The 15,753-nt window shown below is 42.0% G+C and overlaps 1 protein-coding gene across 1 annotated transcript in view; it reads left to right on the top strand.

The window, feature by feature from the left end:
* The first annotated feature begins 790 nt into the window (after positions 1-790).
* The window catches only part of LOC120878593 (short-chain dehydrogenase/reductase family 16C member 6), a 22,035-nt gene continuing 7,072 nt past the window's right edge, over positions 791-15,753 (top strand). The window contains exons 1-4 of the mRNA XM_040261258.1: positions 791-842; positions 6,124-6,470; positions 11,341-11,472; positions 13,425-13,524. Of these exons, the coding sequence (XP_040117192.1) occupies positions 6,150-6,470; positions 11,341-11,472; positions 13,425-13,524 (553 nt within the window). The 5' untranslated portion in view covers positions 791-842; positions 6,124-6,149. The remainder of the gene's footprint in view (positions 843-6,123; positions 6,471-11,340; positions 11,473-13,424; positions 13,525-15,753) is intronic.

Genomic DNA, 15,753 nt, shown 5'->3' with positions numbered 1-15,753 from the left:
AAGATCCTTGTGATTCCAACTCCAGTTTACTGAAAAGAAACTATATGCATGTAGTCAAAGAGCACACATCCTGCACTCAAATCCAACTTCAACTCATACACTGTGTACCCCCGAGTGCTGTCACTACCTGAGTCACATACTCACCCCACAGGACCATTTTGGGACTTAGAAAAAACAAGGTAATAGAAAGATGTAATGTTGTTTAAACTTGATGAGTGTTTGCTCATTATAACGCGTCATGATTTTTTTCTAAATACCTGGTTGCCATGACTGCCCAAGCACCACCTGGGAGTAACCATTTTTCTCATCAGTACTTCCTACATCCAGAAGGAAGAATATACTTTACTTGTACTTATTCCCTTTGTTGCATATTCGAATGCTTTCTGCAGCCGGAGAGTGCAGTCTGTTAGTTGGTTCAAGGAACATTTAAACAATGAATGATTGGAAAAATGTCAAAACTCCTGTCCTCAGGATGGTCCTCAAGCATAACAATCTGTGGCTGAGTTTTAATAATTTTCAGAGAAAGCTACTTGAACTTCAAGATAAATCATCTACTTTGAGGATAAACTTCCTTCCACAGAAAAAGGATGAGGAAAGTTGAAATTTTGTTCTCTATGCAAGAATTCTGTGATGCAGAACCCCAACTCTGCTCCGTTTGTGTTTATTTGTAATAGATGATAAGATAACGGTTGCCTCTCATGATTGTAACATACTATATGTTGTCAGGGTTGCACCTGAGTCACAAAGTCTATATAAGTTTGGCAAGGCAAGAATTTTCCATAGCTTGATCTCTTTCCTGAGTGAACACTTGAAATCTGTATGAACTCTTGGTGACTGTCAAGGTAAGTAGAAGTCTCTAAATTTTTCCAAGGATGATACCTTTCAGGATATAGTTAGTATCCTTAATAAATCCAAATTGTTAACAGGAAAGACCTAGAATGTCCTTTCTCTTCCTCTGTCTGAAAGGCAGTCTTCAAATTTGCACTTGAGCAGAGCTCAAATGCAAATGCTGCTACCCATTTTCTTATCTTCTACTGAAAACCGCATTCCCTGTCCCCAACCCTGGGACCAAGCTTTATCTGCAGCAATTTCACTCTGCAATCCTGTGTTTCTTTGTCATCTCCTGGAACTGGACTCCCTGCTTCTCAGGTCCGGGGATCATAACTTAGCTTAAAACTCAATGCCTAGAGCCTGTGATACCGAGTGAAGTGAGTCAGAAAGAGGAAAACAGATATCATAGAATAACGCATATGAATAGAATCTAGAAAAATGATGAACCTATTTGCAGGGCAGGAATAGAGATGTAAACAAGAACAGACTTGGGGACACAGCAGGGGAAGGAGAGGGTGAGAGAAATTGAGAGAGGAGCATTGAAACATATATGCCACCACATGTAAAGTAGATAGCCAGTGAGAATTTGCTATTTGGTTCAGGGAGCTCAACCCAGTGCTTTGTGACAACCTAGAGGAGTGGGATGGGGTAGAGGGTGGGAGGGAGGTTCAAGAGGGAGGTGACATATGCATACTTACAGTTGATTCACTTGTGTATGACAAAAACCAATACAACATCATAAAGCAATTACCCTTCAATTAAAAAAAAAAGACTCATGTTCAGTACATACTCATTGAATTCAACAAAGGCCCTGATGCTTTCCTGGGGATTTTTCTTTTTTTTTTCTTTTTTTTTTTTTTGTCCCATTGGAAACACACACAAATATTTATAACAGTGTTCTGGCAATAATGCTCTTTTCTATCTTTTCTCAGAAGGCAATGGCACCCCACTCCAGTACTCTTGCCTGGAAAATCCCATGGACAGAGGAGCCTGGTAGGCTGCTGTCCATGGGGTCGCTAAGAGTCGACTTCACTTTCACTTTTTACCTTCATGCATTGGAGAAGGAAATGGCAACCCACTCCAGTGTTCTTGCCTGGAGAATCGCAGGGATGGGGCAGCCTCACGGGCTGCCGTCTATGAGGTCGCACAGAGTCGGACACGACTGAAGCAACTTAGCAGCAGCAGCAGCTATCTTTTCTCAGTGGAAAGTTCTGGCTGGCCAGGGCTGACAGCAAGAACTTTGATGAAGCAAGAACAGATAAAGGGAGCCTAGGTCACCCACTCTAGCATCTTCACTTGAGTCCTAGAAAAATCCCCAAATTAATTCCTCAATGACTTGAAGTAGATGTAACACAACGATAATTCTTTCCACCATACTCAATTTTTTTTTCTTTACTATATCTCTTAGTGCTTGGAGCTTAGCTGTAAGGTCACTATGTGGGTTCAGATTGCATCTTCGTCATTTTTGAGTGTGACTAGTTGGCTAAGCCTCTCAGTAACACTGTTCTCTCAACTGTAAGACAGGGTGGCCCTTGGAAGAGCTAATTGAATCAATGCATGCAGAGACTTAGAACTTGGCTGATGTGTCGGAAGATTCCAAATCTATTGCTGCTGCTTTTATGATGATGATGCTACTTCTTGTTCTTTCTTCAAGAAGCTCTGGTCTGGTTTTTTGTTTTGTTTTTTTTTATCAAAGTAGTACAGTTGACTTACAATTGTATAGAAGTACAGCACAACTTACTATGTTGTGCTAGTCTCGGCTGTACAGCAAACTGACTCAGTTTTACACATATTCTTTTTTAAATATTCTTTTATGGCTTATCCCAGGAGATCAGATATAGTTTCCTGTGCTATTACAGTAGGACCTTGATGTGTAGTATCCATTCTAAATATAATAGCTTGCATCTCCAGCCACAGATTTCCAATCCATCTCTGTGCCTCCCTTGTGCCCCTTGGCAACCACAAGTCTGTTCTCTATGTATGTAAGTCCATTTCTGTTTCATAGATACGTTCATTTGTGCCATATTTTAGATTCCACACATAAGTGATATCATATGGTATTTGTCTTTCTCTGTCTGACTTACTTCATTTAGTGTGATAATCCCTAGTTGCATCCAGGTTGCTGGCATTATTTCATTCTTTTTTATAGCTGAGTAGTATTCCATTGTATATACGTACCACTTTTTCTTCATCCATTCATCTGTCCACAGACATTTAGGTTGTTTCTGTTTATTTCAGTTCAGTTCAGTTCAGTCGCTCAGTCGTGTCCAACTCTTTGTGACCCCATGAATCACAGCACACCAGGCCTCCCTGTCCATCACCAACTCCCAGAGTTCACTCAAACTCATGTCCATCAAGTCGGTGATGCCATCCAGCCATCTCATCCTTGGTCGTCCCCTTCTCCTCCTGCCCCCAATCTCTCCCAGCATCAGGGTCTTTTCCAATGAGTCAACTCTTCGCATGAGGTGGCCAAAGTACTGGAGTTTCAGCTTTAGCATCAGTCCTTCCAAAGAACACCCAGGGCTGATCTCCTTTAGAATGGATTGGTTGGATCTCCTTTCAGTCCAAGGGACTCTCAGGAGTCTTCTCCAACACCACAGTTCAAAAGCATCAATTCTTCAGCGTTCAGCTTTCTTCACAGTCCAACTCTCACATCCATACATGACCACTGGAAAAACCATAGCCTTGACTAGACAGACCTTTGTTGGCAAAGCAATGTCTCTGCTTTTCAATACTCTATCGAGGTTGGTCATAACTTTTCTTCCAAGGAGTAAGCTTCTTTTACAATCGCCACCTGCAGTGATTTTGGAGCCCCAAAAAATAAAGTCTGACACTGTATCCCCTGTTTCCCCATCTATTTCCCATGAAGTGATGGGACCGGATGCCATGATCTTGGTTTTCCGAATGTTGAGCTTTAAGCCAACTTTTTCACTCTCCTCTTTCACTTGCATCAAGAGGTGTTTTAGTTCCTCTTCACTTTCTGCCATAAGGGTGGTGTCATCTGCATATCTGAGGTTATTGATATTTCTGTTTATTAGCTATTATGAATACTGCTGCTATGAATATAGGGTTGCATGTATTTTTAGGAATTATAGTTTTGTCTGGGAATATGCCCAAGAGTGGGATTGCTGGATCACATGATAATTCCGTTTAGCTTTCTGAGGAACTTCCAGTCTGTTTTCCATAGTGACTGCACCAACTTATATTTCCACCAACAGTGTAGGAGCTGTGGTCTGTTTTAATGTGGGTTTTAAGGATGACCACGTTAAACTTCTACATGAAATAATTGTGTAAGAATGTTCAAGTATAACAGAAGATGATAATCAAAAATCAAGGATACATCATCAAAAAGGAAAAACGCTCCATTATTTTATTTTTTAAAAGGTAGCTCTGGGAAAATTAGCTCCAGAGAAAGCCTCTTTGGATGTTAAAGGTCTGGACTTCATTCAGGAGACCTCTGTCCTCAATCTTGACATTTCCTATTTTATTAGCTGGCTATGTGGCATTCAATAAGTCTGGGTGCATGTGTGCTAAGTCACTTCAGTCATGCCTGACTCTTGCAACCCCCTGAACTGTAGTTTGCCAAGCTCCTCTGCCTGTGGGGATTCTCCGGGCAAGAATACTGGAGTGGGTTGCCATGCCCTCCTCCAGGATCTTCCTGACCTAGGAACTGAACCTGTGTCTCTTAGGTCTCCTGCATTGGAGGGCAGGTTCTTCACCTTTAGCTCCACCTCGGAAGCTCTTGAACAAGTCAACTCAATCTTTTTTGTCTCAGACCCCTCACTATAACCCAATAGTAACTGTACCTGGTTTGACTCTGTCAGAGGGATATTATAAGGATTATGTGAAAATATAGAGCTTCCCAGGTGGTGCCAGTGGTAAAGAACCCAACTGCCAATAAAGAAGACTGAAACATGGGTTCGATCCCTGGGTCAGGAAGATCCCCTCAAGGAGAGCATGGCAGCCCACTCTAGTATTCTTGCTTGCAGAATCCCATGGACAGGGGAGCCTGGCGGGCTACAGTCCATAGGTCAAAGAGTTGGACACGACTGAAGAGACTTGGCACCCACACGTGCATGTGAAAATATAAAAAAAAATTGTATTGCAGGAAATCTTACTTCTATATTAATTTAGATTAGATATAAGATCATGAATTGAGTTCATATAATATGCAGATGACACCACCCTTATGGCAGAAAGTGAAGAGGAGCTAAAAAGCCTCTTGATGAAAGTGAAAGAGGAGAGTGAAAAAGTTGACTTAGAGCTCAACATTCAGAAAACAAAGATCATGGCAACCGGTCCCATCACTTCATGGGAAATAGATGGGGAAACAGTAGAAACAGTGTCAGACTTTATTTTGGGGGGCTCCAAAATCACTGCAGATGGTGACTGCAGCCATGAAATTAAAAGAAGCTTACTCTTTGGAAGAAAAGTTATGACCAACTTGGATAGTATATTCAAAAGCAGAGACATTACTTTGCCGACTAAGGTCCGTCTAGTCAAGGCTATGGTTTTTCCTGTGGTCATGTATGGATGTGAGAGTTGGACTGTGAAGAAAGCTGAGCACCAAAGAATTGATGCTTTTGAACTGTGGTGTTGGAGAAGACTCTTGAGAGTCCCTTGGACTGCAAGGAGATCCAACCAGTCCATTCTGAAGGAGATCAACCCTGGGATTTCTTGGGAAGGAATGATGCTAAAGCTGAAGCTCCAGTACTTTGGCTACCTCATGCGAAGAGTTGACTCATTGGAAAAGACTCTGATGCTGGGAGGGATTGGGGGCAGGAGAAGAAGAGGACGACAGAGGATGAGATGGCTGGATGGCATCACTGACTCGATGGATGTGAGTCTGAGTGAACTCTGGGAGATGGTGATGAACAGGGAGGCCTGGTGTGCTGCGATTCATGGGTTCTCAAAGAGTCGGACACGACTGAGTGACTGGACTGAACTGAACAGAAAAATGACCATGTGCAAGTCCAGAGTCTTGGTTTAGGAGTCAGGCAATGTATGTCTTTCACTATGAAGCTTTTCTAGTAACTTGAGATTACCTGTAGATCAAATTAGATTACCTGTAAGGAAGTGCCCTGCAAGTTGGAAAGATTCTTGTCAACATAAAATGTTTGCATTCTCATTACTTATATAATTCGAACATTCAACGATGGTAGCAGTTGTTGCCAAAATATGTACTTTGAAGAACTGACGTCTCAAAGGTAAATCCCCTTGGACTAAGTGTTTTACGTGTGTCGCAATTGTGATGCTGTCATGAATTTATCAGCTACTTTTTTTCCTAATTAGGACATCACTTTCTTCAGTGAATCAGTATGAATGTGGTTCTCGACACCTCCATCTTTTTGGGGAAATTTCTATATTACTTTTTAGAATCTTTATTTTACAAGATAATTCCCAAGAAGAATAAAGATGTTACGGGAGAGATTGTCCTTATAACAGGAGCTGCAAGTGGACTTGGGAGGTTATTGGCTATCGAATTTGCCAGGCTTGGAGCCATTTTAGTTCTATGGGACATTAACGAAGAAGGCAACATGGAAACATGTAGAATGATCAAAGAAAAGAGGGATGCGAAAGTATTTGCCTACACGTGCAACTGTAGTAATAGACAAGATGTCTACAGAGTTGCTGATCAGGTAAGCTGACTGGTGTTCTTACTCCTATGCCCAAGAAAAGGACTGCATCTAATATGTGATTTTGCAAAAAGAAGAGGAGAAATTTTGTTGTACACTTCTTTTCCTATGCCTCTCGCTTGAGTCTGCATGTCAGAAATCTGACTTTGTAGGGACTTCCCTGGCAGTCCAGTGGTTAGGACTCCACTTTTAGTGCAGGGGTCGTGGGTTCAATCCCTAGTCAGGGATTGAAGCAAAAAAAAAAAAAAAAAAGAACCTGAGTTTGTGACCTCCAGAAAAGGAAACAAGAAAACAATGCAACTGTAAATTTGATGAGCCTTTTGAGTTGTTGCCAGCTGCTTTTCTGGTGACTCATTGCCACCAGAAGTCTGTAGAAACTAGAACTAGCCCTGTCTAGCTCCCTGTCCTCTCTAGGTCCTTGTTCCTTGTTCATCAGTAAAATGAAAAGATTGGACCAGATGATCTTCAAGAGGACACAGTATTAGGTCTCTGTATTGTATGATTCCAGTGTACACCCACTGACACCTAGAACTGAGGGTAGAAAGTAGGGAGGATGGGGAAGAAGCATATTTCTAGACTACATTTCCTCTTAGATTTAAGTTATGGATGTTCGTTCTAACTTCACACTTGTCATTGTTCAGTCGCTAAGTCATGTCCAACTCTTTGCTACCCCATGGACTGCAGCATGCCAGTCACTAAGTACTGATAAATGCTTTAATTATAATAGGTATTTATTGTGTAATTACCATACCCTCTAACAACAGTCCAGCCCTCATGTGGTGTTTTAGCTGTATGCCTTGGGTGAGGTGCAGTGAAGATAAGCATCCCACTCCAGTAATCATTCTTGCTTGAAGAATCCCATGGACAGAGGAGCCTGGCAGGCTACAGTCCATGGGGTTGCAAAGAGGTGGACATGACTGAAGCAACTTAGCACGCACATATGGTAGCCTACAGCAAGAGCCCGGTGGGGAAGGCGCTGGACTTGTAAGCTTAATGGGCTGATCAAGATGGGGAATGCCCTGGCCTCTAGCCAGAGCCTCAAAACCAAGTGAAGATAGAGCAAGACAAAAAAACTATATTACAAGTAGCTACTGTTCTGAGCCCATAATAACTCCTCTAACCAACACACCCAGCCCTCTTGAGAGTATACTGTTAGCATCCTTGCCATTTACAAATGAGGAAACTGAGGAGTAGGAAGAGTGTGCAAGTTGCCCAAGATGCTGAAACCAGTCATGGGCAGAACCAAACATGCCCAGGACAGGAGTGGGGTGGTCAAAGTCGTTCTCTTCTCTGCTATGTAACCTGAAAGTGTCCACGCAACACAGTGTGATGACAGAATCTCTGAGGGGCTGTCCATCCCTCTGGCAATCTGCGTAGACACTTATCTTCTGAACCCTCCTCTTTGCTTTTCTGCTTCAAAGTCCTTTTTCAATTGTTCGTTGATTTATTTTGGGGTGCACTGGGTCTTTGTTGCTGTGTGTGGGTTTTCTCCAGTAGTGGCAGCTGAGGACTGCTCTTTTGTTGCAATGTGTGGGCGGTGGCTTCTCTTAAAGCAGAACACAGGCTCTAGGGCATAGGCTCAGTAGCTGTGATGCATGGGCTTAGTTCCTGCCAGGCGTGTGGGATCTTCCCAGACCAGGGATCAAACCTGTGTCCCCTGCATCGGCAGGCATGGATTCTTCACCACTGGACCACCAGGGAAGTTCTTCGACTTCAATTACTATTGCCTCCTTCTTTGTTGGGATCTCATAGGATTTGTTCTTTATAATCCATCACCAACTAATGAGGATATAGCCTAGGGATTATATATAGATCCCAGGGGTATTGTAGAACAGAACAAGTGGACTCAAAATCAGGTCTTATTTTGCCAAAGCAATGTGGCAAGAAAGGTTCACAGATGGAGGTCTTTGGGGCTAGCTCAGGGAAGGAGCCTGCGGGGTAGTGGCGGTTCCAGGACCACCACTAAGTCACAGATCAGGACTCTGAAATTTGCAGCGTCATCATATATAATCTTTTGTTTTTCAACTAATTTATTTTGATTGGAGGATAATTACTTTACAATATTGTGATGATTTTTGCCATACATCAGCATGAATCAGCCACAGGTATACATGTGTCCCCTCCATCCTAAACCTCCTTCCCCACTCCCTCCCAACCCCATCCATCTTGGGTTGTCCCAGAGCACCAGCTTTGGGTGCCCTGATTCATCCATCGAACTCACACTGGTCATCTATTTTCTACATGGTAATGTATAGGTTTCAGTGCTATTATCTCAAATCATCCCATCCTCATCTTCTCCTACTGAGTCCAAAAGTGTTTTTTACATCTGTGTCTCCTTTGCTGCCCTGCGTATAGGAATGCCAGTACCATCTTTTAAAATTCCATATATATGCATTAATATACAGTATTTGTCTTTCTGACTTACTTCACTTTGTATCACAGGCTCTGGATTCATATATAATATTTATAGTAAAGTGGGCACAATAACATTGTCTGTGCTACTGATGAAAGGAAGCCAAGGCATAGAGCAAATTAGTGACAGAGTAGAACCAGGGTTCCATCGGCCTGGAATCAAGACCCCTGCCACATCCCCAGCAGTGACCCACCAATGTGTCAGCAATAAAGACACCCTCATAGTCCTCTTTCTTCTATCAAAAGCACTATAATTTCCATCACCCCCAATGAATCTTTCCCTCTTGTTTAAAATTTCCTTGCTGTATAGTAGAAAATGAGGCCAAAAACTTTAATCAAAAGTTGTCTTTTCATCATTTGAATGTGTCTTGGACTTTTCTTTTCTCACAGTCCTGTAAATAGAATTTTTCTAAGTCAACCATTTTATTAATATTGACTGTTCTGTATAATTTCCATTACTTATTGACTCCCAAGAAACCCAAATATTAATACTACCATTAGACTTTATCTACCAGAATGTCAACAAGCCATGAACATTATCCAGACCCCTGAAATTCATAGGAAACTTCAATAACAGCATTCTAAAGGGCTCAGTAAAGGGACTTTCCTACAGGTCAGAGGTTAAGACTCCAGGCTTCCATTGTAGGGGCCTTGGGTTTGATCCCTGGTCAGGGAGCCAAGATCCCATATGCCATGGGGCATAGCCAAAAAAACAATGATAATATTTTTAAAAAGGGCTCAGTAATTTTCCAAAATTTGACTAAGGTAACTTTCTCATCTCCACCACAGAAACCCAGTATACAAATGAATTTTGTGTTGGAATAACCAGCGTCATGCTTTATTCCTAAATGTCTAGGTCCAATCACTTATTTATATTTGTTAGTGTGTCTGTGCGCATGTTCACATACGTGAGATTTGTTAGTTACAGAAGTAATCATTTTGACCACAGAGAAGTAAATCTAGGTAAAAAGAGCTTTTACTTTCTTGCATGTGTGTCGAAAACTGAGTGAGAATCATTGTGATTCTTCCCAAAAGCCAAAAGCTATCCTTTGGCAAAATCTTAACTTCCAAGAACCTCTGTTTCCTCATCTATAAACTGAGATCAGAACGCTTTCCTAAACTCACAGTGAAAATTAAATCCTATTACCTAGATAAAGTTCTTCTTAGCTCTGGGTTCCTAAGACTGAGGGATCTTCTTGGACAGGATGATGGTGACCATTAGGTTTTTCTTAAATACTTAAGAATGCCTTACACCAAAGATTTCCCATCCTCCAGAGGCCCAAGTTCCTCCCCAAGTTGGTCTAAGATCAAGCACTTGCTCACACTGGCTCCCTCATCAAGCCAAAAGCTCACATCTCTTGGGTGTTTGTCCCTGTACTGCCCCTCTCCAAAGCAGAGGGGCCTAATCACTCTGCCCAATATCGATGCAGCAACAATAACCCTTCCTTTCAGAGCCTGTTCAACTTGATGACATCAGGAGCAGTTTTTCCCTAATATCTCCCCACCATGTGATCTGGAAGCCTCAACACAGAGCAGTAGGTGGGGCCAGGACAACCAAGTCAAGTTTTTTCTGAACTTCCTGTTCGGAAAAAAGAACAGATTGTTGTGACAGCACCAAAGACACAGTTCAGGGCAAAAACATCTTCAAATCGTTGTTTGAACATGCATCATGCTTTACGTCATGTTTTGCCCCAGGCCAGCTTTACCAAGGTCACTGCAGTGTTTCCTGCAGCCCAGCTTCCTCCAAGTAGGGCTGGTGGTAGTAGGTTCCGTAAGAGATGAGGTAAGCAATTCAGAAGGAAGGGTGAAGGAAGACCCTCAGAACACAGCAGTGGTAGCACAGCTGGAATCTCAGGGAAATAATTGGGCACAGACAATAATTAGACCTGGGGAGGTCTTTTTGACAGAGGTCACAGGCCCACAGACACCTGTGATCCCACAGGTGAGATCCAACATACCTGTGTTTGGGATGTCTTTGTGCTCAGCACTGGCCATGCCCTACAGGGATGGGATGAGCTCCTGCACCTTGTCACAGAGGAGTCAGGAAGAGGGCACCTACAGAAGGAACTGCCACATACACCGGGTTGAAGAAAGACACAACCACCATCCAAAGGGAGACATTGAGAGCCACACAGGGAAACAGAGACAGCACTCTGCAGTACCCCTGGCATTCACCTCTGGCAAAAAGGGACAGTAGCATGACAAAAATAGGAGGCAGAGAAAATACACTGCAACACCCGGTCATCTCTGCACACACACAAAGATAAGCAAAACTGGCAAATCAATGTGTTTTTTTACACAATCAATCATAAAGCTACTTTAAACTTGCTGAATTTCTATGAGAGAGATAAAATAGCTGTGTTTAAAGAAACTACCTGAATAAAGTAAAAATAATAATAATGATGGCATGGAAAAATAAGTAACCTAACGTAAATGAATTATTTGCCTCGCTTCTGCACAGGTTAAGAAGGAAGTGGGCAATGTGACCATCCTCATTAACAATGCAGGGGTCGTGACAGGAAGACTGTTCCTCAAAACTCCAGACGACATGGTGGAAAGATCATTTCTTATCAACGCCATGTCTCACTTCTGGGTAAGTCTTCTTTTTTTTTCATTTTGTTTTGTTGGTGAATATGAGAATTTCATGTAGCTCTATAAATGAAAGTCACTCAGTCGTGTCGAACTCTTTGCAACCCCATGGACTATAGTCCATGTGAACTGGCCTGGAGAATTCTACAGGCCAGAATACTGGAGTGAGTAGCCTTTCCCTTCTCCAGGGGGTCTTCCCAACCCAGGGATCAAACCCAGATCTCCCGCATTGCAGGCAGATTCTTTACCAGCTGAACCACAAGGGAAGCCCGAATTCTATAAACAACTAGTCAACCATTTATCTGTTGATAGACCATTTGTGAGTTCCCATTGATAGACTAAGCAGAATGCTTGGCCTATCCAGAGTTGGAGGCAGAGGTGGCTATGGGCTTGATGGCCAAAACATCCTTTGTTTACTGGTATTATTGTTCAATTGCTGAGTCATGTCCGACTCTCTGCGACCCCATGGACTGCAGTATGCCAGGCTTCCCTGTACCTCACCATCTCCCGCAGCTTGCTCAAACTCATGTCCACTGAGTTGGTGATGCCATCCAACCATCTCATCCTCTGTCATCTCCTGTGCCTCCTCCTGCCTTCAATCTTTCCCAGCAACAAGGTCTTTTCCAGTGAGTCCATTCTTTGCAACAGGTGGTCAATGTATTGGAGCTTCAGCTGCAACATCAATCCTTCCAATGAATATTTAGGTTCAATTTCCTTTTGGATTGACTGGCTTGATCTCCTTGATGTCCAGCAGTGGCAGGCAACATTCCTTGTCCACACCACAGTCTGCTAGGTGCCTCCATGCTTTTGCTGTATGACTTTGAACTTCTTTTAAAATTTTATGGGAAGCCAAATATTTCTTGTAAATTGACCCAACTGAATATTCTTCTAAAGTCTTGAAGTCTTTTAAGTTGACAGTACAGAGTAACACAGTTACTATTGATATTAAAAGGTTGTCCAAAAGGTAATTTTTAAGAATTGCAAAAAGCAATGCAGGTGGAAAAACAAAGTCCAAGTAATTGGCAAACCTGTCCAAAGTTCAAAAATACTAGTTCTTTTTTTTTTTTTTTTTGTAACAATAAAGTCATCATTTGTTGCAATTCAACTGAACACATATTTGCCATCTTCATAACCTGAGCTATTTTATGGAAATAGTGATAACTGATCTAATCTATAACCAGGGGAAAAACATTTAGGAAGTACAGTCATCGAACTTTTGCATAAGAAAAATGGAATCTTACAACAAATACAATAAAATAAAGACAAGCAAATCTGACACTTGTTTATATTACACCCCACATGTGATCAAATCAGAGAAAATAGATATACCTATTTATCAAACACATGTCATTATTTCACAGAGTTACCTTGATTGTACATATATGTAAACCTTTATTTGTTTCTATGTCTCTGGTTAAAATGATATTCCCAAAGTTTCATTGATGTTTTTGATGACTAAATGCTTCCTCAACACTTACTTGCATTCCTTTCTCTTCCCTTTAATGGTGGGAATCTGTACATCCAGAACAAATAATGTCTTTATAATACAAACATATCTTCTAGAATGTCTTTAAAAAGCCCTCCACTGACACATAGGGCTAGAAATACAAACAGACCCTTGAAATATCCAGTCACCTTTTCCCTGTGAGGAAAACATTATTTTCAACTGGAAACAGAAAAATGATAGCAACATAAGAGATGCCAGTTGGATCCCTCGGTCAGGAAGATCCCCTGGAGAAAGGAAATGGTAACCCATTCCACTATTTCTGCCTGGGAAATCTCATGGACAGAGGAGCCTGGCATGCTGCAGTCCATGAGGCCGCAAAGAGTCAGACATGCAAACACCAGGTGTTAAATAAAAATTTATTAAGTGAGGTTGTAAGTTGATCACATACTTGAGCAGAAAGAATAATAAAGGAGTAATGAATATTGACACAGTGTGTTTATATCTTCCAGACTTGTAAGGCCTTCCTTCCTGCCATGCTTGAAGCTAACCATGGTCACTTAGTCTGCATTTCAAGTTTAGCAGGAATTGTTGGGATCAACGGGCTGTCAGGTGAGTGCTCCACCCGTGACTTTGTATCTCCAACTCACAGCACCCAGAAGTCAGGACTCTTCCAGGCATGGAGAACTCTTCTGCACCAAGGGGAAGTCTCTAGTACATTTGGCTCTGTTTGTAATGCCAGGATTCCTTCCCATTTCCCAAATTTGAATTCCACATGTAAGAGATATCATATGCTGTTAGTCTTTCTCTGTCTGGCTTACTTCACTTAGTATGCCCATCTCTAGGTCCATTCATGTTGCTGCTCCCCTCCTCTATATAAAATAACAGTGGTGGGACTTCCCTGGTGGTGCAGTGGTTAAGAATCTGCCTTGCAATTCAGGGGATGTGGGTTGGATCCCTGGTCAGGGAACTAAGATCCCACATGCCATGGAGCAACTAAGCCACAATTAGCCACCACAATTAGAGAGTCCACAAGGAAAGATCCTGCATGATGTAACTGCAAACTGAGGTAGCCAAATATATATATTTTAAAATAATAAAATCACTCTCTTCTTAATAAAAAATAACACAAAGAGGAAAAAAGAACCAATTAGCTTTGTAGTCTTCTTGGGTTAAGAGAAACTGAAATCGTTTTCATTTTGTTGTTGGTATGCTGGAGAAGCTCTGCTGCTGCTGCTAAGTCACTTCAGTCGTGTCTGACTCTGTGTGACCCCACAGACGGCAGCACATGAGGCTCCGCCATCCCTGGAATTCTCCAGGCAAGAACACTGGAGTGGGTTGCCATTTCTTTCTCCAATGCATGAAAGTGAAAAGTGAAAGTCAAGCCGCTCAGTCGTGTCCGACACTCAGCGACCCCATGGTCTGCAGCCTTCCAGGCTCCTCCACCCATGGGATTTTCCAGGCAAGAGTACTGGAGTGGGGTGCCATTGCCTTCTCTCGGAGAAGCTCTACACAGTCACAAAAACAAGACCAGGAGCTGACTGTGGCTCAGATCATGAACTCCTTATTGCCAAATTCAGACTGAAATTGAAGAAAGTAGGGAAAACCACTAGACCATTCAGGTATGACCTAAATCAAATCCCTTATGATTATACAGTGGAAGTGAAAAATAGATTTAAGGGACTAGATCTGATAGATAAAGTGCCTGATGAACTATGGAATGCGGTTCGTGACATTGTACAGGAGACAGGGATCAAGACCATCCCCATGGAAAAGAAATGCAAAAAAGCAAAATGGCTGTCTGAGGAGGCCTTACAAATAGCTGTGAAAAGAAGAGAGGCGAAAAGCAAAGGAGAAAAGGAAAGATATATAAGCATCTGAATGCAGAGTTCCAAAGAATAGCAAGAAGAGATAAGAAAGCCTTCCTCAGCGATCAATGCAAAGAAATAGAGGAAAAGAACAGAATGGGAAAGACTAGAGATCTTGTCAAGAACATTAGAGATACCAAGGGAACATTTCATGCAAAGATGGGCTCAATAAAGGACAGAAATGGTATGGACCTAACAGAAGCAGAAAATATTAAGAAGAGGTGGCAAGAATACACAGAAGGACTATACAAAAAAAGATCTTCACAACCAAGATAATCATGATGGTGTAATCACTCACCTAGAGCCAGACATCCTGGAATGTGAAGTCAAGTGGGCCTTAGAAAGCATCACTACGAACAAAGCTAGTGGAGGTGATGGAATTCCAGTTGAGCTATTTCAAATCCTGGAAGATGATGCTGTGAAAGTGCTGCACTCAATATGCCAACAAATTTGGAAAACTCAGCAGTGGCTACAGGACTGGAAAAGGTCAGTTTTCATTCCAATCCCAAAGAAAGGCAATGTCAAAGAATGCTCAAACTACCACACAATTGCACTCATTTCACACACTAGTAAAGTAATGCTCAAAATTCTCCAAGCCAGGCTTCACCAATAGGTGAACAGTGAACTTCCAGATGTTCAAGCTGGTTTTAGAAAAGGCAGAGGAACCAGAGATCAAATTGCCAACATCTGCTGGATCATTGAAAAAGCAAGAGTGTTCCAGAAAAACATCTATTTCTGCTTTATTGACTATGCCAAAGCCTTTGACTGTGTGGATCAAAATAAACTGTGGAAAATTCTGAAAGAGATGGGAATACCAGACCACCTGACCTGCCTCTTGAGAAACCTGTATGCAGGTCAGGAAGCAACAGTTAGAACTGGACATGGAACAACAGACTGGTTCCAAATAGGAAAAGGAGTATGTCAAGGCTGTATATTGTCACCCTGCTTATTTAACTTCTATGCAGAGTACATC

This window comes from Oryx dammah, unplaced genomic scaffold (genome assembly GCF_014754425.2).
Source record: "Oryx dammah isolate SB20612 unplaced genomic scaffold, SCBI_Odam_1.1 HiC_scaffold_19, whole genome shotgun sequence".
NCBI classification, from domain to species: Eukaryota; Metazoa; Chordata; class Mammalia; order Artiodactyla; family Bovidae; genus Oryx; species Oryx dammah.
This window is presented reverse-complemented; position numbering and strand designations above follow the sequence as displayed.